The sequence below is a fragment of the Sapajus apella genome, unplaced genomic scaffold (assembly GCF_009761245.1).
Source record: "Sapajus apella isolate SASKATOON/1434 unplaced genomic scaffold, GSC_monkey_1.0 scaffold87, whole genome shotgun sequence".
Classification (NCBI taxonomy): Eukaryota; Metazoa; Chordata; class Mammalia; order Primates; family Cebidae; genus Sapajus; species Sapajus apella.
In genome coordinates, this window is record NW_022437027.1 from 2,564,649 (window position 1) to 2,587,916 (window position 23,268).

General features: G+C 38.9%; 1 protein-coding gene across 4 annotated transcripts in view; it reads right to left on the reverse strand.

Annotated features, from left to right (window-relative positions):
• Nucleotides 1-23,268, reverse strand: part of EGF (epidermal growth factor) — a 90,856-nt gene that overhangs the window by 24,335 nt on the left and 43,253 nt on the right. For all 4 annotated transcript variants that reach the window (XM_032254754.1, XM_032254756.1, XM_032254755.1 and 1 more), the window contains exons 11-17: nucleotides 21,797-21,945; nucleotides 16,060-16,164; nucleotides 14,646-14,869; nucleotides 10,346-10,513; nucleotides 9,491-9,640; nucleotides 6,364-6,483; nucleotides 327-443 (exon numbers count right to left, since the gene is read on the reverse strand). In XM_032254754.1, the coding sequence (XP_032110645.1) occupies nucleotides 327-443; nucleotides 6,364-6,483; nucleotides 9,491-9,640; nucleotides 10,346-10,513; nucleotides 14,646-14,869; nucleotides 16,060-16,164; nucleotides 21,797-21,945 (1,033 nt within the window). The remainder of the gene's footprint in view (nucleotides 1-326; nucleotides 444-6,363; nucleotides 6,484-9,490; nucleotides 9,641-10,345; nucleotides 10,514-14,645; nucleotides 14,870-16,059; nucleotides 16,165-21,796; nucleotides 21,946-23,268) is intronic.

Here is a 23,268-nt window from a genome sequence, read left to right on the forward strand (position 1 = left end):
GTGAAGTCATATACTTGAACTCAAATTCATGCTTCTGAAGCTAATTATAAATTATTCCCCTTAATGTCAAAAGCATATATTGCATAATCATAATATTTTACCAGAAACTCAACGTAGTATGTGTATATTTGCATACATATATTTATATGTCTCATTTTCTATGCATGTCATCCAATTTTTTTTTTTTTTTTTTTTTTTTTAACAACATCAAATAACTTATTTAACCTGCTGATTACATCCTTCTGGAGCTTTTAAGTCAGAAAGAGCAGAAAGAATGTTTCTAGTTCACTATTGTCCAAATATGTGTATTTGCCCTGTGCTCTTACCAGAACAGAGTTTTCCGTCCCCAGCAAACCCTTTCAAACACTGACACGTGGCATCCTCTCCCTCTGAAACACACTGAGCATGCATGCTGCATCCCACAGGAGCACAGTCATCTTGATCTGCAAATACAAGAATCCCATGCAGTTATTTCCAGACCTTAGAGAAGAAAATAGACTTTAATATTCTAGGTTCTACAGAGCAGTCCACCACTTCCTTTCCCAAGTTCTGAGACAGGTTAGTCTCCAAATAGAAATGCTTAGTTGACCTATAAACCATATCTACATTTACAAGATCCATAGCCAGCTGGGTGCAGTGGTTCACGCTTGTAATCCCAGCACTTTGGGAGGCCAAAGAGGGTGGACTGCTTGATCCCAGGAGTTCAAGACCAGCCTGGGCAACATGGTGAAACTCCATCTCTAATAAAAATATGGTGGTGCACGCCTGTAGTCCCAGCTAGTTGGGGGGCTGTGGTAAGAGGATCAGGAGGTTGAGGCTGCAGTGAGCCAAGATGGCGCCACTGCACTCCAGCCCGGGTAACGAAGTGAGACACTGTCTAAAAAATAAAACAAGATGCACAGTCCCATCGCCATGTTTCTGTTAATGTGCTCTCAAAGAACTTTAGTCTTAAAGAACTATCTGGTGTTCAAGGAACCCTATATGAACTTATTTGTAATTTTTAAAAGCATTTGCAAATGTAAATTATAAAATTGCTAGAAGTAAATAGACTCAAATTTCAAAGGTCTGTTGCTTATTTTGAAACTTCCCAACCATTGTGACAACAAAAGGAGTCAATCTATTCTTATCCCTCAAAGACACACAGACTAATATTTAGCAAGTAGATCTGTGCACAAACAAGGCAAAGAAATTCAATCATAAAAAAGATTTACTGCCAATTTACTAATATCATATGTAATAGAATGTGTATGTCACAATGTGTGTTTATTATCAAGATTTATGTAGTAACTTGCACACCTCAAGGCACTTTTACAAAGACATGAGCCATATGAGTTAAGTGCAGTAAATGCATCATTTCATTTCACACTCCATTGAAATGCAAGTGCCCCAGGGGACAGAGTTACATGTTGAGCCATAAACATGAGCAAGTTTTTGTTTTCTTTGCTTTACTTATGTATGTAATCATTCTCCAAATGCCACCCCACCCTACCTTTTTGCAGTTGGGGGAATCTGACATACCACAGGATATAAATTATCATCTGTCTATTAACTGGTAAGTTTGCTCATCTAAGTACAGGAGACATTTTTTTTAAAGCCCTCCAAACTTGCTGATAAATTAAAGAAAGTTAAATGATCTAAGTAGGATTCAGGTGGCATGTGAATGCAGACATTGGGTAATTGCATTTGATTTGCTTAGCTACTTGAGCAAGAAGATTTCTCTTGTGGGAGCAGTTGCCTTTCATGGTTGCTTGGTCATCTCCTGTCACTCATGACTCCTAGAGATGGATAAGTTCAGACCAAATCAATTATCCATTTAATTCAGCATTTATTTGGAAGACTAGCTCCCAAATCACAAAGCTGCTTAGAGTGTAAAGTGGACGGTATGCGATTACCCATGACATTTTAAATCACTTGCAGAATTATCTTAAATTAGAATATGATTCAGGATTTATTTAGTAACATGCAAACCCAAGGCAGCTGTGTGTAATGAAAAGCAATAGTTATGCAGTTGTAGGAGGGACGGCTACAGCCAGAGTTTTATATATACATATTTATGCATGCTACAAAGGAGCTCTGGAAGAAACAAATGCTTGTGCTCACATTCCTCTTCTCTAAAATAGTTGTGACAATTTCTGCCAGGTCTATTTTTCATAATAGTTCTAAGGATGAGAATAAAAGGTGACCAAAAAAAAAAATAAAGAAAAACTCTTGACCAAGATATTTGTTCAAATATTTGATCAAACACTCTTTAATACACATTTAAATAAGGATGAAAAAGAAAGATATTGTGATAATTTAAATAAGAATTAACCTTATCAGACTAGAAGAAACTTCAGGTCCTGTTAGTAAAACTAATATAATTCATTCAAAAGTACCTATGATGTATTGGGCCTTCCTGAGAGCCAAAAATATTGTGGTGAAGAATAGGTTCTGCTATTGACAAGGGCTCTGCTGTTTTGCATAATTGGTTATTGAAGTACAAGTGTGATGAGTATGATCAAGGGGCAGAACTGAGGTTCTAAGAGAGCTGTAATAGGCAACCTAGCCCAGTTGGGAACTAGGAAAGGCTGAGGACAGAAGGGCACACATGACTTAGAAGGGTTAAGAAACATACCATATTTGTTGGCCACATAAATGTCTTCTTTTGAAAGGTGACTGTTCATATCCTTCACCCACTTTTTGATGAGGATGTTTGTTTTTTTCTTGTAAATTTGTTTAAGTTCTTTGTAGATTCTGGATATTAACCCTTTGTCAGATGGGTAGCTTGCAAAAATTATTTCCCATTCTGTTGGTGGCTGGTTCCAGTTCACATCACTGGAAACTGATGATTGTTTCTTTTGCTGTGCAGAAGCTCTTAAGTTTAATTAGATCCCATTTGTCTATTTTGGCTTTTGCTGCCATTGTTTTTGGTGTTTTAGTCATGAAGTACTTGCCTATGCCTATGTCCTGAATGGTATTGCCTATGTTTTCTTCTAGGGTTTTTATGGTATTAGTTCTTATGTTTAAATCTTTAATCCATTTGGAGTTAATTTTTGTATAAGGTGTAGGGAATGGGTTCAGTTTTAGCTTTCTGCACATGGTTAGCCAGTTTTTCCCAACACCATTTATTAAACAGGGAATCCTTTCCCCTTTGCTTGTTTTTGTCAGGTTTGTCAAAGATCAGATGGTTGTAGGTGTGTGGTGTTACTTCTGAGACCGCTGTTCTATTCCATTGGCCTATATATTTTTTTGGTACCAGTACTGTGCTGTTTTGATTACTGTAGCCTTGTAGTATAGTTTGAAGTCAGGTAGTGTGATACCTCCAGCTTCGTTCTTTTTGCTTAGGATTGTCTTGGCTATGCAGGCTCTTTTTTGGTTCCACATGAAATTTAAGGTGGTTTTTTCCAGTTCTGTGAGGGTCAATGGTAGCTTGATGGGGATAGCATTGAATCTATAAATTACTTTGGGCAGTATGGCCATTTTCATGATATTGATTCTTCCTAACCATGAGCATGGAATGTTTTTCCATCTGTTTGTGTCCTCTCTTACTTCCTTGAGCAGTGGTTTGTAGTTCTTCTTGAAGAGGTCCTTCACGTCCTTTGTTAGTTGTATTCCTAGGTATTTTATTCTCTTTGTAGCAATTGTGAATGGGGGTTCACTCATGATTTGGCTCTCTGTTTGTCTGTTATCGGTGTATTGGAATGCTTGTGATTTTTGCACATTGATTTTGTATCCTGAGACTTTGCTGAAGTTGCTTATCATCCTACCATTTGACCCAGCAATCCCATTACTGAGAATATACCCAAAGGATTATAAATTATTCTGTTATAAAGATACATGCACACATATGTTCATTGCAGCACTGTTTGCAATAGCAAAGACTTGGAACCAACCCAAATGCCCATCAAGGATAGACTGGATAAAGAAAATGTGGCACATGTACACCATGGAATACTATGCAGCCATAAAAAAAGGATGAGTTCATCTCCTTTGCAGGGACATGGATGAATCTCGAAACCATCATTCTCAGCAAACTGACCCAAGAACAGAAAACCAAACACCCCATGTTCTCATTCATAAGTAGGTGTTAAACAATGAGAACACATGGACACAGAGAGGGAAACATCACACACGGGGGTCTGTTGGGGGCTCGGGGACTAGGGGAGTGATAGCAGGGGGTAGGGAGGTTGGAGAGGAATAACATCAGGAGAAATACCTAATGTAGGTGAAAGGGAGATGGAGGCAGCAAACCAGCATGGCATGTGTGTACCTATGTAACAATCCTGCAAGATCTGCACATGTGCCCCAGAACTTAAAGCATAATTAAAAAAAGAAAAGAAAAAAGAAAAAGAAGCACAGCATAGGCTGAGAAAACAACTAGGGCACATGTCCGTGTCTGTTAGAAACAAGGCCAGGTGATGGAAGCAGGCCGCAGAAAGTCAAGGGCAAAAGGGCTGATGAGCCCTTGTTGAGACTGGGGAGGTATCTAAAGGTTGGTTCATACAGAGCCCAGCAGGCCACGTTAAGAATTTTAGATACTCTAAAATCCTAATGTGGCGTTTTCACATTGTCTTTTAGCCATAGATACTTTGTTGATGTGAAATCTCACTCTGAAACAGAAATTAGACCCCTGAGCCTGACTTATGTGGAAGTAAGACTTCACAGGCTAGGACAACACAGAACACAATCCGAGTATAGAAAGATGAGGAGTTTTTCACCAGGACAATCAGTCCCCTCTATTCTACACCAGGCTCTAGGTATTAAGACAAATTCACAAATCCTTGGTCACTTAATCGCTCCCCTATTCCCACCCATCTGTCATTTATCTTAGTCTTTCAGTCCCTCAACCATCAGTCATTCGAAATATGCTCTATGAACCTCTAGGGACTCCTGGTGACTTTGCCAAGGTTCTCTATATCCTTAACATTGGTTTAAAGTATTTTATTCTATCATGTTGTTTGTGTCCACAACAAACTGTGGCCTTGAGGACTGGGGTGGTATTCAGCTCATCTTGCTTTCCCCAGCACTTAGCACAGCGTATGCCAAATAAATTGCTGAACACATAATATTCCTAACATTAACAAAGTTTTCCAGAACTTCTTATTTTTACATGAATTAATTATTTGGTCATAATTTTCAAAAACCTTTGATCAAGACACTAACTTAATATATCTTAGTCTCTCAGCTTTCACATCTGCAAACTGATTTGTAATAAGGAGCAAATTAGAGATTACAATTGACGCTCGATCAACACGGGTTTGAACTGCACCGGTCCACTTATACCTGGAGTTTTTTCAACTGAACACAGATCAGTATTATTGGTGGGATGTGAAACCTGCCTATGCAGATGCCTGGTGTTTTGTATACCTGGGCTGCATGGGGTGACTTTGGGATTTATATATGCGCAGATTTTGATATACTCGGAGATCCTGGAATCAATCCCCTGTGGATACAGAGGAATGACTATATATATAATCTAACATTCTCTGCAAATGTTAGTCATTGTTATTACTAAAATTGTGAACCTCCTTATTTTTATCTTATTTTAAAAATCACACTGATAAGGTAAGAGGTCCCCAGAGCCCTGTACATCAAAAAAGTAGTTTGCAGACCACAAACGTTGGATAAAGCATTTCCTTAAATGTCCTAATGTGGAGTTTTGAAACCTTTTTTTTTTTTTCCACATAAATCTTATTAAAATAAAGTGTTACTCAGTAACACAAAGAAACAAAATGTTTCAAAGTCAAGTTACACTGCTTAAAGGGCAGTGACCTACAGTGAAAGGGGGGGTTTGCATAAGTTCTAGGGCTAAGCTGAACCCAGTTGGAAAACCACTGACCTCCTGAGTGAATATAGAACATAAAAGACTTAGGCTCTCTAAAGTTGTTACTTACTGAACACAAGATTTGGCATTTTGGTGACAAATGTGCAACACAGAAGAAAAGAATTTCAACATTTGCCATTTGTGGACCTTCTGCAGCAGTTGAAGCAGTCAACCTATATTTGCTTATCAATTACTATCAACTTTTCAGGCTAATGGAAAAACAGCCAGGCGGACCAAATACCAAAAATATCAGGTATGGATGGAGATACATTCAAATATATTGTCCTATGTTTTACTTTTGTTTCCAGGTTGTATTTCTTCACAGAACAAAGACTCTCATCCAAAGACTCTCAAGGTGTGCTGTTCATGTCCAGGCTAATATGCAGCCATCTTTCTCAGGCACATCATTCAGAAGAGACAGACTTGAGTCCAAGGTTTGGCTTTATTAGCCTTGTGTAGAACTTAGCCAATATTAAGTTAGAAAGGTAATTCAAAATTTCTCATCAGTAGGATGGAAACTGCTGGAGCCAAAGGTACATTACAGAACAGGTTATTCATACCTGACACCAAGATTTCAGCCACTAGCATGTGTTGAGACTCTGTGATGTTATCTTCTGACACTCTGGTCTTAGATAAGGTGTCCAGTGGTGTTACTTGGTTCTTTAGATCAGCTTCACCACCTATTGACGGTCAATAAATGCAATTAAATTTGGCTTTTCTGTTTAAAAAAAAAGTTTGATTTAATTTATATTTATGATTATTCATTTGTTGTGAGTTCAGACTCATCCTTAGAGTAAGAGGATTCAAACTGTCAGCGTCTTGGTAACTTAGTAAACCTCACCCTGCTATCCCATTCCTCTCATTTTCACTGAGCACTTAATGATTTGGGGGGTAAGGAACCAATAGGGAAGAAAGATAGGACTCTTTCAGGTACTGGCAAAAAACAGGAGTAAAATACCAAAATCCTTAGGGAATAATCAGCTCATAATTACAGCCCACGGTTATCAAGGACAAAATAGAGAGGTGATCGCCCCAGCTTGTCTTCCATACACATTTTTTCTCCTTTACGCTGCTTTCACGCTTATTTTAGTCTGATTTTACCTACATTTTATAATATGAAAGGACACAAAAAAGTCATAATTTAATACAGGTGTAAGATTCATGCACTCCCCACTCTCAGAATAGGGGAGAAATGGATTCTGTAAGATAGCAGTTTTCTAAATTGTGATCCTCAGAACCCTGGGATCATCCTTCAGAGAGTCCCTAAAGGCTTAAGTCCCTGTAAGTCTTTTCTTAATAATACAATAAAGTTAATTGCCTTTTTCCACCATGTTCACATTTGTACTGTTATGGCCAAAGGAATGTGGGTAACAGCTGGTGCCTTAGTATGGAAAAAGGAAATGACAGCAAACTCTACCAGCAGCTCAGCTCTTTACCGCCACACACTCATTTTTAAAAAGAAGAAAAAAGGCTGAGTACAGTGGTTCATGCCTGTAATCCCAGCACTTTGGGAGGCCAAGATGGGTGGATCACATGAGGCCAAGAGTTTGAGACTGGCCTGGCCAACATGGTGAAACTCCATCTCTACTAAAAATACAAAAATTAGCTGGGCATGGTGGTGCACACCTGTAATCCTGGCTACTCAGGAGGCTGAGGCAGAGGAATCTCTTGAACCCCAGAGGCAGGGGTTGCAGTGAGCTGAGATCATGCTACTGCACTCTAGCCTGGATAACAGAGCAAGACCCTGTCTCAAAAAAATAAAAATAAATAATAAAGGAAATGGAAAAAAATTTGGCTGGGCAGGGTAGCTGACACCTGTAATCACAGCACTTTGGGAGGCTGAGGTGGGAGGACCACTTGAGTCTAGACGTTCAAGACCAGCCTGGGCAACATAGCAAGATCTTGTCTCCACAAAAAATAAAAATAAATTAGCCAGGCATGGTTGTGTACACTTGTGGTCCCAGCTACTAGGAGGCTAAGGTGGGGTCCAGCTACTTGAGCCTGGGGGTCCAAGGCTGCAGCAAGCCATGATCATGCCACTGTACTCCAGCCTGGGCAACAGAAGGACACCTGTCTCAAAAAATAGAAATAAAATCCAGTTTCACAAGAAGATCGTTTTGAATCAATAAGAATTATTAATTTTAAAACTCTCAACCATTAGCTACACAGCTTTTTAACATTCTAGGTAATAAAATAAGAAATACATATAAATTCTTTCAGTGCATACTGAAGTTATGATGGTTATCTAGAGGAAAAACACAAGCAATTTTTGAATTGTGAGCTGAAACTGACGTCTTTTTTCATAGCCCCTTATTTTACTTAAAAAAAGGAAAATTGTGCTATTAAGACTTGGGTACATAGCTAACATCCACTTTTCCTTAAAAACGAATGAAGTGAGCCTGTCACCTCAAGCAAGGAACACAGCTGGCAATAACTGTTGCCAATGTCAGATTCCACATTGCAACTAAGCTTTAGGAAGCTACCGTCTATATCCAAAAAAGGCACCTCAAAAGGCTATTGTAATAGCCCTTTTCCAACTCTATGTCTGTGTTCATAGACTTCAACCAAGATGACACATGACAGATTTAACATAGATGTAGACACGAGCATCCAGCTACCCTCTGTAAGACAGACATTAGAGTTATCAATGTAAAACAGTGTCACTCTTCTCGATACATATTTTTTGATTTGGAAAATGTACTTATTTCGGTTACTTTTATAAAATATATATTAATAGGTACATTTATTGTTGTAATGTCAATAGATTTCTCAATTGTGTTGTAAATTTTCAGATCATAAATATTGACAGATATACATAAAAACTCTTTGAGATTCTCAATAATTTTTGTAAAGGGATCCTGAAACCAAGAGGTTTGAGAACTGTTGAACTAAGGCAACAATTAATAGAAAATTCTGAAAATCCAAAGTATCCAATTCAGGTCTGTGGCTAGATTTATTTATTTTTCATCAATCTGTCACTTTACTTATATTTATACCACGCTTACCAGATAAATATAACTTTAAAAAAATTAATAAAATGTAAATTATCTTTAGTATATTTCTGGTAGAAAGATATCAAGGGATGAATCCAAAGATGCCCAGATTATTTGGTTGCACGTTCATGGGAGGCAACTCGGTGCTACTGGGTACATGTCACACTTGGCTCACTCTTCCTTTTCCTCAGAGTCATATCTACTTTGTAAAAAAAGCACATCACAAGCCTTCTCAGGCTGGATTTCCCACATTTATTTGATATCTTGAAGTTATTTTTTATACAGGACTTTGCTTTTCCTATTAAGCCTTGTCATGTGATAGGGAGATCATACACTACTACCTCTAAAATTGAGGACATAAAACTTCTAAACAAAATATCTCTAAACATTTTTGTGAGGTGATACAATTTTGACACTTAGTTCCAAGTCTGGGACCTACTCCACTATAGATGGGGAGGTGGAGGGCTTGGAACTTAAGACTTTTATGGCTAGAGGTCAATTGAATTGTGCCTGTAATAAGGAACTCAAAACTCAACAGAGGATAACAAATAAAAAAACAAATTCTTAGCATTCCTAAAAACAGGAAAGCTTTTAACATCCAAAATATTAAAAATCAGTGAAAGCACAGGGATGGATGTACAGCTGTATTCCTGCACCAAAGTTAGATAATTTGATACATAATTTAACATATTACCTGCCAACAGCTGATGGCCATCTAGAGCCAGACACATTTTCCCATCTGGGGCTTTCACAAAACCTTCACGACACCAACACCAAGCAGCTCCAAGCCTCTCTTTGCAAATATGTTCACAGCCTCCATTTTGATATAAGCAGGGATCTGCTCCTAGTAGAGAAGAGGCAAATTCACAGGTGAGTCTGGAGATGAAAAGGATGCTATGAATCCAAGTCTACAGCTTGCTTTTCGGAAGCTACAGCTTTTAGGGAGAGAAACGCAGTGGATCTAAACAAAGGGTGTATCAATAGTTATTTCAGAAGAGTTCCCCCAAGAAGCCACTGATTCTAAGATAAAGCCAAAATGTTATTACCTTATGAGTACTGAGTATAGCCAGTACTTTTGTTCAAGAGGCTCTTTAGTCAAATGTGATTCGTATTTCCTGATTCATCATCTAGTCAAACTGACAAAGAGCAATTCAGAAAAAAGAGCTACTATAAAATGCGAGATGCCTTTTTCATTGGCTCACTCCTGGCTGACACCCACTCACTGGCACCCTCAGGGGTATGGGAAGGTCCAAGTGTCCACTGTCCGTGTCTAAATTGCCTGCCCTTAGTGCCTTTAACCCAAGGCTCTTTGAAATGTAGCAGGTAAGTAAAAGTTGTTCAAGAAAAGAGATGAAATTGAAGGGATAAAGCCCCAATGACCAAACTACCATATTGTCTTAAACCTAAATCCTAGAAAATCTTAACATCTACGCAGTTAGTGAAAATTACAAAATCCCCTCCACCCCCACCCCAACTGCATGACATCAAACCATTAAAATAGTTGCAGATTCCTGCCAAGGAAAGATGGTGTAATATCTCCAGTGTATACCTGGTTTTGCCAGTGGATGAATCACAACCAGTGATGAGGGCTTCAACATGCTGCCTCGGAGACGTACTCTATCTTTGCCAGTCCTCTTGTTTACCCTTATTACTGATGGCATAGCCCAGTCTGAGAACCACACATAATCCTGAAACACGGCTACAGCAAACGGGTGACCTGGAAACAATTCAAATTTGTTAAATACACCTTCTTTGTCTTTGCAATGATTATGGAAAGGACAAGGCTTGAAATTTACACACCATTCCTTCACTAAATCAACTCTTTAGCTACTCAGCAAATTATGAGCGAGCCACTGACTTATACCTGCCTCACGGAGAGCCCACGTGAGGAGGGAACCTCGCTTTAGAATGGGATCCCAGTGGTATGGGGTCCCAGCAAAGCCTTTTATCACCCAACATTTGCAGAGTGGGAGAATGTGGGCTGATTGTCTTCCTAGCACCAAGAAGGAGGCAAAGGTGGAATTTTATTTGTTTAGTACATCTGTCACTACTTATAGACTGAACTTGAGTAACTTATCTTACCACTCTTTGCCTTAGGTTCTCATTCTTTTGAGCAGCAGTAATAAGCGGTAGGTCGAATTCACAGGGTGTCATAAGGATTTTTCAAAATTTGAGGTAATTGTATAAGAGTCTCTCTATGTTCCCATCTCCACCAACACATTTGTCTGCATTAGTGCCCCACCTCCTTTCCTCTCTCCTTATTTAATATTGACCTATGCCCCTGAGGTCACCCTTCCTGCCTTCTCTAGGGCCTAGATTCCTCAACAACCACCTCTTTCTCTTACATCTCCACTCTCTTCATTCCACTAGCTTCATTCCTTCTGTCTAATATCCTCTCTCCCATCTTCATCTCCTTATCCCTGTGACCCCTCTAGCTCCTCTTGGTCTCTTTCCTTCCCTTTTTAGCCAAGTTTTTGAAAGACTCACTTATTATCTGCTGCCTCCATTTTCATGGCTCCTACTGACAGTAAGAGGGCATCCTTCTGAGCTACCTCCATCAGTCCTACCTCTCCGTGCCACTGAAACTGCTCTGAGAAGGCATGCAAGTATCGAACACATAAGGGAATGTTTTAACGTTCTCTCTCAAGTGGTTAGAGACTAAAGCTAAAGAAGCTCAAGTTGGATGTTTTAATCAAGGCTGCTCACATTCCCACAGGCCACTCTTTTTGTAAACGTTTGACAGATTGGAATGAATGTCTTCCCCTACTGGTGGCAAACTCAAATAACTTGTCCTGGTTACAATGAGTCTCTGGCTTACCATTGTTGACCGAGGTCATTAAGATTCATTTTAGTCTCTAGTCCTTGGTCCCAAATTAAAGCCTTAAGTACAGCAAGGGAATTTTAAAAATAGCTATAGTGCTTTTTTATCACGGTGAAAAAGCATAACAGAAAACTTACCATCTCAGCCATTTCTAAGTTCAGTAGTGTTAAGTACATTCACACATTGTTGTACAGCCAATCTCTAGAATTTTTTCATCTTGCAAAACTGAAACTCTATGTCCATTAAACCACTTCTCATTTCCTCTCCCTCATCCCTGGAAACCACCATTCTACTTTTTTTCCCTATGAATTTAGCTACTCTAGATACCTCAAATAATTGGAATTGTACAGTACGTGTCTTTTTGTGACTAGCTTATTTCACTTGGCACAGTATCCTCAGGAATTCATCCATGTTAAAGCACATGTTAGAATTAGCTATAGTGTTTCAACAAACACCCCACACTAGACGTAATCTTTCCTATTTTTTGTTTACAGAAAAGCCACAACTAATTGTATTTTAAATTAAGAAGACCATAAACCTCTTAAAATACATTTTTAATAGACAGATAATACATGTTTTTATCATGTACAACATGATGTTTTATATATATATATATATATATATATATATATATATATATATATACACACACACACATTGTGGAATGGCTGAATCTAGCCAACTAACAAATGCATTACTTCAGTTATCATTTTTGTGCTAAGAGCACATAACATCCACTGTTAGAAATCCTGAACTGTCAGTTGGGAAGCTACCACATATATACCAATAGATGGCACTGTAATGATGAGAATATTACTTACATAATTTAATATAAAATTATTTGATAATGGCCTTCAATAGTCAATTGGATTAGTCATATAGTAGCAATATAAATGATTCACAAAGTATCTGCTATGCTTTTTGGTTTAGAATATGGTGTCCTCACATTCTGGTCAGAAATTTTCAAATTCCTTTCTACCTTTTATGTCAAAGCTACAATTTTATATTTATTTGGATGATGTATTTTTTGTTTTTTGTTTTTTTGAGACAGGGTCTCACTCTGTCACCCAGACTGGAGTGCAGCTGCGTGATCACGGATCACTACAGCCTCAACCTCCCAGGCTCAAGTGATTTTCTCACCTCTGCCTCCTGGGTAGCAGAGGGATTACAGGTGCTTGCCACCACGCCCAGCTAATGTTTGTATTTTTAGTAGAGACAGGGTTTTGCCATGTTGGCCAGGCTGGACTCAAACTTTTGGGTTCTAGTGATCCTTCTGCCTTGGCCTCCCAAAGTGCTGGGATTACAGGTGTGAGCCACTATGCCCAGCCTGGATGATGGTTTTTTTTTGTTTTTATTTTTTAAATAATGTATGTATTCTGCACTAGATTCCTTGGCTTTACAGAAATCATATTTGTTTTAGTCTCCAGTGTATCTCCAGTTCCTATAATATCTCAAAAAATACCCCTGAAGTAAATGGATGATAAAGTCTAAGGTTGTACATAAGCATATCATTTATTGTGAAGTATATCTTTAATTTTTAGAGAATCTTAGACATACATAAAATTTTAATTTTTTTTTTTTTTAAATCACCATGGTCTCAGCCCAATTTTTTTTTTTTTTTTTTTTTTTTTTTTTTTGAGACGGAGTCTCACTCCGTCACCAGGCACCAGGCTGGGGAGTGCAGTGGTGCGACCTCCGCTCACTGCAACCTCTTCCTCCTGGGTTCAAGCAATTCTCCTGCCTCAGCCTCCCAAGTAGCTGGGACTACAGGTGTGCGCCACCACACCCAGCTAATTTTTTTGTATTTTTAGTAGAGACAGGGTTTCACCATGTTGGCCAGGATGGTCTCAATCTCTTGACCTCGTGATCTGCCTGCCTTGGCCTCCCAAAGTGCTGGGATTACAGGCGTGAGCCACCATGCCTGGCCCCCAAAATTTTAAATTATACTTATCTTTAGCCAAAGAAAATGAGTAAAATAGATGTGTTAGACAGGTTATTCGTTTGTTAGCTTCTTCCTAAATGAAACAGACCACTTTGTTCATCTCCCCAATCAGTTTCTAACTCTCCAAAGCAACTTCCACACTTCCCTGACTCTCATTTCCTATATGCAATGTTACAAAATACTCTTAATTTTTATCCACAATAATTTTTAATATCATAATCCTTCATTCCACTTTTAAATGACAATGTTCAATCTCAGGCCATTACTAATTGTTGCCTGGGCAACCGCTATAGTCCTCCTTCCCTCCAAATTCCAATCAAACTCCTATACTTTACCTAACCAGCTCTCCAAATACACCAATCTCAACACACACATTTTATGTGCAAGAACATTCAATGTCCCTCCACTAAATTCAGGATTAAGTTTAGTCAACACATCCTGGAAGTACTATCATGCAAAGACCAATTTTGCAGCCTTATAATCTTTTGCTATCATCTATTTACCACAAGGCCCGGTTCAAATACTGTCTTTGTACCTTCCTGGAGCGAAATCAATTTCCCACTGTTTATATAATCTCGTAGCCATTTTATAGTTCTTTTAACAGCTGGCATAAGCTACAATGTTTTAAAGATATTTATGAAAATATACCCCATGTAAAATCTGAAAATAGGGGAGGAAACTATATTAAGCTTTGCACACGTTATCAACTGATATTCATGCATGTCTAAAAGTGCCTACATTAACACTGTTGTGAACCACATTTTCTAAAACATAAGAAATGAAAACAGCTGAACCAAGTTCTTATTCCTAAAGGAGTTTAGAAAATTTTAATATTTTCATTCTGATTTTGGGACTTCTTGGAAAGAGAAATGATTATACAACACTATTTTTTACCCGATATTCCAACATTAAGGTAAGCCTTGCAGCTCATGATTCCCTGGAGAAGTCTGCCTCTATTCCATATTCACCCAGATAGCTAAGTGTGGGGGGTGTGTGTGTGGATGTGTGTGTGTGTAAACATATTTTGTATTTAACACTCATAAACACTCAGTCAAGATGAAGATATCACCCATCCCAAAGCCTCACCTACATCGTTCTGGGTAAGTCTTCGGCGTTTTGAACCATCCAGATTGGCCATTTCAATCACAGACTGCTTGGCATCGCACCAGTACAACTTGTCAGTTAAGAAGTCTATCGTTATTCCACTGGGCCAGATTAGATCAGAGCTGGCTAAAACCAGTCGGCCAAGGCCTTGGAGGGAAGAACTTTCAATTCGTGGATTAATCCCTGTATCAGTCCAGAATAATCTCCTTTAATCAAGAAAGCACACAACAAATAATATCTGCACAAAAGACATTATTCTGTTCTTTCATCTTTGAAAATATCAATGTAAATTACTTCATAATATGCTAAAGTGGCACACTAAGGAATACAGAAGAAGAGATAGCACTGTGTGTTGGACAAATAATTTTCAAAAGCAGAACAATTGTCTGTGTAAAGCATCTTTGAAAAGAAATGTTGAATTAAGGCTCAGATCATCAGATAAAAAAGAAATTAGTTTAAAAATTGCAGTATATGACCAATTAAAAGTGTTTTTAAGTAAAATATTCTTGAATTCGCATTTTGTACTGCAAAAAGGCAATGAAATCTTGCTAGCCTGTTCTTCTGTTATGTGTATGTAAAATTCACTGGATTTATAAAACTATAACATAAAGGAAAGATCATAATTATCTGTTATCCAGTTTTATGCAATGTACTCTATTAACTCAGTTAATTTTAACTTTCATAAATCATGTGTTCGGTACATATTTTTTGAAGTCGATATGGTTCATATCTTTTCATTGGCCTGTTTAGAAATGGTTACATTCTCACAGTTTTAATCATTTGGCTGGCTCCAAATCAATGATCAGCTACTATCAATATATTATCACCCATCAATCATTGTGAAATTTCCAGCGTAAATAAAATAGGGTTGGTTTTTATCTTTTTTTTAACAACTAAGAAGAAATCCTTTATTGTCCTTTAATCTCTAAATAAAAATTTGTCACTAATTCACAACTAACAGCATAGTCTTCTAACCTTTCACAATTTCAATTTTCTGTCATCTAAAATCTAGGAATGACCTCTCATTTGAAGTTATGATTTTTCTAAATAAAACTCATATGTCATACAATCCAAATATCCTTTTCTGTTCAGCAAACAAGTGCAGATTTTTAAAGAATATAGATGATTCAGTCTAGTCAGTAAATGAATTACAACGTATTTTTCTTTCAAAAAGAAATCGAATTTACTTAAAAGAGCCTATAAACAATAACATTATTATACAAGAGTAGAAAATCGAGACATTAAAAGGACAGGAATTCATGCTAGCCATATCATTTCTGAAGATTTGAACAAATTGCATGGATTTTCTTGGTCTGTGGTTTTGCACACTAGCATAGCAACCATGAACTGTCACGTGACCTCTGTAGAGCAGTGCCTTATTTTTACAAATACCTACTTGGCCATTGGATGAACAGCAATTCCTCGTGGTTGAGAGATGTTCTCCTTAATTATTATTTCGGGATGTTTTCCATTTAAATCACTTCTTCCGATCAGAGATTTCCTAAAGTATGTGCACAATAAGGGAGTTTGTTAAAATAAATTTACTTTTCAAACAAAAATACTCCTTTTTCCTCTTTCTGAAATGCAAAGATAGGCATTCTAAACCAGCTCCAATCTCTGTCTCTCTCTCCCTCCCCACCACCCACAAACAAAGGAGCTGCAATAAGCCCACAAATATTATATTTTTAAATACTTTTAATTAGTATCCCAATATTTATTGCAGGTATTGAAAATGCACAATGACAGGATAAGATAAAAGGGGATTGTGTGGGTGGCTGGGTGAGGACATTCTCTTTATGACCTCCAATCTCCTGCTGAAACCAATGGAAGCCAGAAGCAAAGAGACTGTTAGCCTCGTAGGATCATGAAGAGGGGGGAGACAAGCCAGCAGAAGGACAATACATGGAGATTTACATTGGCTTTAATTTTCTTTCATTTAATGCGAAGACAAATGGGTGTACAATTGTCCCTTGGCATCTGTAGAGGATTGGTACCAGAACTCTCTGAAGATGCTAAATTCCCTAATATAAAATGGCACAGTATTCAGATACAATCTATGTACATTCCTCTGTATGCTTTAAATCATCTCTAGATTACTTATAATACCAAATAAAATGTAAATTCCATGTAAATAACTGTTATAAGTTATTAGGTTTTTTTGCATTATTTTTATGGATGTATTCTTATTTTTAACTTAATTTTTGAATAATTTTGATCCAAGGTTGGTTGAATCCTCAGACGTGGAGCCTGCAGATAAAGAAGGCCAATTGTACTGAAATATTTCTTGCTAACCTTTACATTAAAAAAGAACCCAATGGAATCTGGCAGGGTATAAAATTCTTATTTCCTGATTTTTCTATTTATTTGTCAAATATTTATTGAGCACCTACTGTGTGCCAGGGATTGGTCTAAGCATTGGAGATACAATAGTAAATAAAACCCCGTCTCTGTCCTTATGGAGCTCACAGTTCAACGGGAACAGACAGAGAGGGAGGCAGAGGTGGGTGGGGAAGAGAAAGGGTTAGGCGGATGGGGAGGGGAAGAAAAGGTGGTGGGAAAGGGAAGGAGGTGGAGGTAGGGGAAGGTAAGGGGGAAAGGGGGAGAGGGGATTATAACACAGCACATGAAAGACCACGCTGAGAAGAAGCATGTAAAGAATATAATTGGAAGACTCTGGGAGGGTGGCAGGGTGGATAGCCCAGCCAAGCAGAGAAGGATTCCTGGAGATAATAACAAACGAGGATGAGAAGCAGGCAGCCAGGCAAAGGTGAGTGGGGATGGAAAGAGTACCGTAAGCAAGGAAATGTGCATGTATGAAGTTCTAAAGTGCTGGACCTAAAGAATGTGGGGCAGTCATACTTGCATTTTAGAAAGTTTGCTGTGACTTTAGTGTGAAAAGAGCAGGGCAGGCAGGAGATGATGGTGATAAGATAAAACTGGATGGATTCAAATGCTAAACACAACTCTATAGCATCCCTGCCCCCTTCAGGAGCAAACAAGGGCTGCTGAGCTGCTTCTTGGAGCAGATGGGACCACAGACAGAGGGGATATGAATAGGGCTAAGAAGAGCCTCCCTTCCCCCATGTACTGCCTGCTTTCCCTGTTTCCCTACTTCAAACTAGAAAATATAACCACCTTTAATTCATTCAATAAACATCTGTTAAAGGTCCCTCACCTTGCTCTTGAGGGCAATGTCTGCATGAAACAAGCCTGCCTAGAAACACAGAGTAGTACCGCTCCCTGCTCTCGGTTTTACAGGATGCTAAGGAGACCTTCTCCAGTGGCTGGCTCACCAACTCTATTTTGCAGGCACTGTGAAGGGAACAGGGCTCTATATGCCTCTCGCAGACAGTACACAGAAGAGAGGTGAAGGTAAAACTCACTCAGTGCCCATGCTGGGTCTGGAACACTTTGCAAACTACCAGCTAAAGGCAGTGGAGAATTTGAAACCATTTCTACTCCAGTGCCACTTTAAAAAGATAATTTTTCTCCCGGATGAAGTGGTCATAGGAAGGATACTGCCAGGTGGAAGATATTTTTGAACTTAATGTGTTAAGTTCTGTTCTCAGACACAACTGTCGCTGGGCCTCTTCCCTTGGTGGGAGGGAAGAAATTCTGAGGCCACTTGCTTGTGACCAGGGGAGATGAAACTGTCAGTTCTGATCTCATGATGACCTCTAATCATCTTAGAGATGAGAGACATCATTTCTAAATTCTGTTTCAGGCAGGAGTTAGGTGATGGGACTTGAGAACTACGTACGCTCCTGACTGTGGAGCTGTCTCAAGGCAGGATTGCTGGAATTTACTTTTAAAGCTCTCCCAAGGCGTTCACCTAATAATTTACTTCTATTTGATTCAGCTAGAGAGCAAACCTCAAACTCCAGTGTTGGAAATGAGAAAGCAAAGACCAGCAGGGACATTTGGGTTCATGGGAGTTCAAGCATCACCTTTAATCTAGTGGTGTGTCCTTGTCTGTCAATCCATTATCTAATCGTCCCAATACCACTGAGATCCTCCAAGAGAAAAACTCACCCCCCTTCTAGGGTAACAGGTGTCCATCAAAAACCCTAGAAGAGTGATTTTTTACCTTATATTAGCTTTTGTTACCTCAAAAAAAAATGAGCAAACAGATAGCTTATATTTTTACCCTCTTGATTCTTTACTGGGCAATTGACCTTAGGAATCAGTATTCCTTGATACTAAATAACAGCATTACCATTGGAATTATCAATTTGCTTCCTTCCGACAGTTAGATGTCAATTTGAATCTGTCTTTTCCTATGCCAAAATGAACTGCAAGCATCCCAGTTTGGCTCTTTTGATTGGCTAAGAGTTACCATGTGATCTAATATTATGAGATTGGAATTTCAGGTATTTAAGTCCAATTTCTAGGTAATATCAAGGTTTTCAAACCATAAACCTCTCATTTCCTGACAAATTAAAGGTTTTCTTTTAGCAGCTGCCTTTATAGCCAAGAGGACTTAAGAAGGGCTTGTTATTACTGAAGACAATGAACTGGGGAATTTGGGGTCTGATTCTCCAGGAAACAGTGGTGCCTGTCTATCTCCCAAAGGCATTGCCTCTGCAGTCGGTACCACGGTGCTACTAATCAAACACTGTTAAAATTAGAGGTGCCTTGTGAATGTGGGGAAATATGAGAAGACTTGGCATCCTTAGAGGGCCTGAGAGTGGTTGACATCTGTCATCTTGATCATCGTTTACCCTTACGAGAACAACCATGTACAGCTCTGTTATTATACACAGCTGCCATTTAAAATATTCTTTTAACTAGGTTCAACACAGAGGAGGTCATTATTATAATTTTTATAATTATTACAACTGAAGTTGATTTTACTTTGTCACATGACTCTGAGTCAATCACATGTTAAATCCACGCTGGTTTGGGGTGGTGGTACGTCTCTGTGACTATTAAGAGCACACGCTTTGCAAATGGCCATCCTTGGGTTCCAATTACAGATCCACGTGGTACTTGTTGACTGCCTGACCTTGGGAAAGTTATTTTACCTCTTCAATTATCAGTTACAGATCCCCATGGTACTTGTTGACTGCCTGACCTTGGGAAAGTTATTTTACCTCTCCAATTATCAATTTTCTTAATCTTTAAATTGGAGATAACAAAACTTAACTTTGGGGATTTCATAGTGTCATGGATATAAAGCACAGTGTCTGGTGCATTGCAGTTATTCAGTAAATAAACCCTCAAATAACAAAGAAATGAAGGTGTAATTAGATGAACAAATGAATGAATGAAAGAAAATATGCTCACCTTGGATGTAAAAGGGCCATATTATTGATTAACTGATAACCACATCATACATCTGGTTGATTTTTTAAAACCTGCTTCCCATATAGGTTTTACCTGTGTGGAATTATTCATATCCTGATTAAAAGAGATATTCTGGGACATAAAACACCTACCCCTGGGTGGGCACAGTAGCTCACACCTATAATCCTAGCACTTTGGGAGGCCGAGTCAGGTGGATCACAAGGTCAGGAGATCGAGACCATCCTGGTTAACAAGGTGAAATCCGGTCTCTACTAAAAATATAAAAAATTAGCTGGGCGTGGTAGTGGGTGCCTGTAATCCCAGCTCCTCAGGAGGCTAAGGCAGGAGAATCGCTTGAACCAGGGAGGCAGAGGTTGCAGAGAGCTGAGATCACGCCACTGCACTCCAGCCTGGACCACAGTGTGAGACTCTGTCTCAAAAAAATTAAAAAAACCACCTACCCCCAAGCATAGAAACCCATTCCCTGGGACTTCTTCTGCATTAGAATTGCTGATTTCACAGAGGTGAAACCCTAATTCCCCCCTTTACTTGGCTGCATTGGCACAAGATGTTAAGGATGGCCACCGTTTCACTTTCTGGCTTTCAGTTACTCAGAATATATTCTAGTGCACGCTGCAGCTCTAATATTATTCTGTGAAAGACCTGTGGTTAGCAGCTTCTCTCGCAGTTCTGTGAGGAAGTGGGCTCTCATTAGCACACATAAGGGATACAGCCACTTCCTTCCTGCTTCCTGCCATTTAGTTCTGAGGTTCACGCAGACCACATACACACCAAGTACAGTAGCCCTTCCTGCAGCTCTGAGAGTGGGGTTTCACAACTGCACTCTGGTTCTGTTATTTCCCACTGCAGGGAAACAGAGCATTCCTCTTATCTCACGCGCTTTCCTCACAACTCCAGCTGCAGTTCTCCTCCCTCCTTCATGCTTGTTTAACAGGCATGTCAACTCCCTAGGCAACATTCTAGTCCAAGATTTGTCACTTGCATGCCAAAGTTCATTCCATGGTGGCTCCCTCTGAGAATGTACACCAGTCATTTGGCAATTATTTATGTGAGGACTTATGACATTTCTTGAACTGCTATTTAGACCAAGAATTTATATTAATATTTTTGCTGGGGAAATATACCTTATCTCCCCAGCTAAATGAAGAGCTGGCTAAAAAGATGGAGCACATCTTAGGCTCCTATATAGCTCCCATGTGACTTAGGAGAAAGACTTATATCCATAGCAGATGCTCAGAGAATGCTTATTGATTATATTCAGACAGGTTTTGGGTTTCCCTGATAACAACAGCCTGAATGGCCAAAACACAGGCTACTTCTTCTTCTTCTTCTTCTTATTATTATTATTATTATTAAAGTTCTGGGATACATGTACAGAATGTGCAGGTTTGTTATGTAGGTATAAATGTGCCATGGTGGTTTGCTGCACCCATCAACCCGTCATCTACATTAGGTACTTCTCTTAATGCTATCCCTCCCCTTGCCCCCAACCCCCGACAGGCCCTGGTGTGTGAAGATCCCCTCCCTACGTCCATGTGTTCTCATTGTTCAACTCCCACTTATGAGTGAGAACATGCAGCGTTTGGTTTTCTGTTCCTGACTCAGGCTACTTTTCTTAGACTTCAAAATCCTCATGCACACAGATGCAATCTTGATGAAAGGAGGAAGTGGAAGCAATGTGGACAGCAATGGTGGCCTCTTTTCTCCAGTCCCAGCCAAGTGCCCAGCAACATTTTTCTCTGTTCAAAGTGGAGGATGAAGCCAATAGTATTACCTATCCCATCACTCCCATCCCACATAGCTAAAAACTGAAGCAGAAAACATACCCTCTGTCTGTCCAATAGAATCTACGGCCAATCCAGTCCACAGCAAGACCTTCTGGGACATCTACTGTTTCCTCAATGAGCCTTTCTCGCTGGGAACCATCCATGTTAGCTCTCTCTATCCACTTCAGGGCTGTATGGGCAAAGTATATCTACAAAAGAGGACACAGACATTTCTGATTTTTTTTGAACTAACGTGGAATGTATACAAATGATGCTAGTCTTTAGGTTGTACAGCGTACCTGTTAAGAGCTTGACTTTAGAGATAGGCAGACCTGCAAATAAACTCCAACTAGGCTGCTTCCCAGATATGTGTAACCTTAAGCAAGTTACTCAATGTCTCAGAATCGTAGTTTCCTCACTGGTAAAATGAGGATAATAATACCAGGTTCATCAGACAGACAGAGATATAGCTATCTCCTTAGCCATGTATCTGGCACATATTGCTATTGCTATTGGTAATTTATTAACCCTTGATCATTGGTCAATGACATAGACATCAAGTGTGAACTATAGTGGCTTCTGAAAGGGAGCAATGATTTGCAATTAATGAGGGCTACAAGCTGGCTTCAGTCCATAGCATCCCACTTCACTGCAAGTCAAGAGACAGTCGCTGCAGGTCAAAACTGGTTCCCAGTTTTGTCACTTATTTGCCTGATTGCTTTGGATAAATTCTTTAACCTCAATTTTCTCAACTGTAAAAATGAGGAAGTTAGAATAGGTATTTGCTAAAGTTTCTTTAGTCTCTAATCTTCTATACAATCAGATGCCAGGTAATGACATTTCGGTTGACACTGAACTGCATATACTATGGTGATTCTGTAAGATGATAATAGAACTAAAAAATTTCTGTCACCTAGTGATGTTGTAGCATTCACAATGTCATGGTGCAATTACTTTATTTTTTTTATAAGTTTAGTGTAGCCTAAATGTTCAGTGTTTATCTATAGCAATGTACAGTAATGTCCTAAGCCTTCACATTAATTCACCACTCACTTACTGACTCATCCAGAGCAACTTCCAGTTCTGCAAGCTGCATTCATGGTAAGTCTCCTATAAAGGTGTATCATTTAAAAATATCACTTATACCATATTTTTTTACTGTACATTTTATATGTTTAGGTACACAGATATTTACTATTGTGTGACTTCATTGCTACAGTATTCAGCGTAGTAATATCCACACAGGTTTGTAGCCTAGGAGCAATAACCTACCCCGTATAGCCTAGGTGAGTATAGCTTACACCATCTAGGTTTGTGTAATTGCACTCTGTGATGTTTGCACAATGACGAAATTGACTGACACACCTGTCATTAGTGATACATGACTGTAATTTCATTTTAATTCATCCATCTTGTTCAATAGAATATCTTACCAGTTCAGTTCTTTTTCAGTCTAGTATGCAGCCTATCACACAGGAACAAGAATTTCCATAAGACTGTTTAAAAATGACCCAAAGCAATATACAGATGCA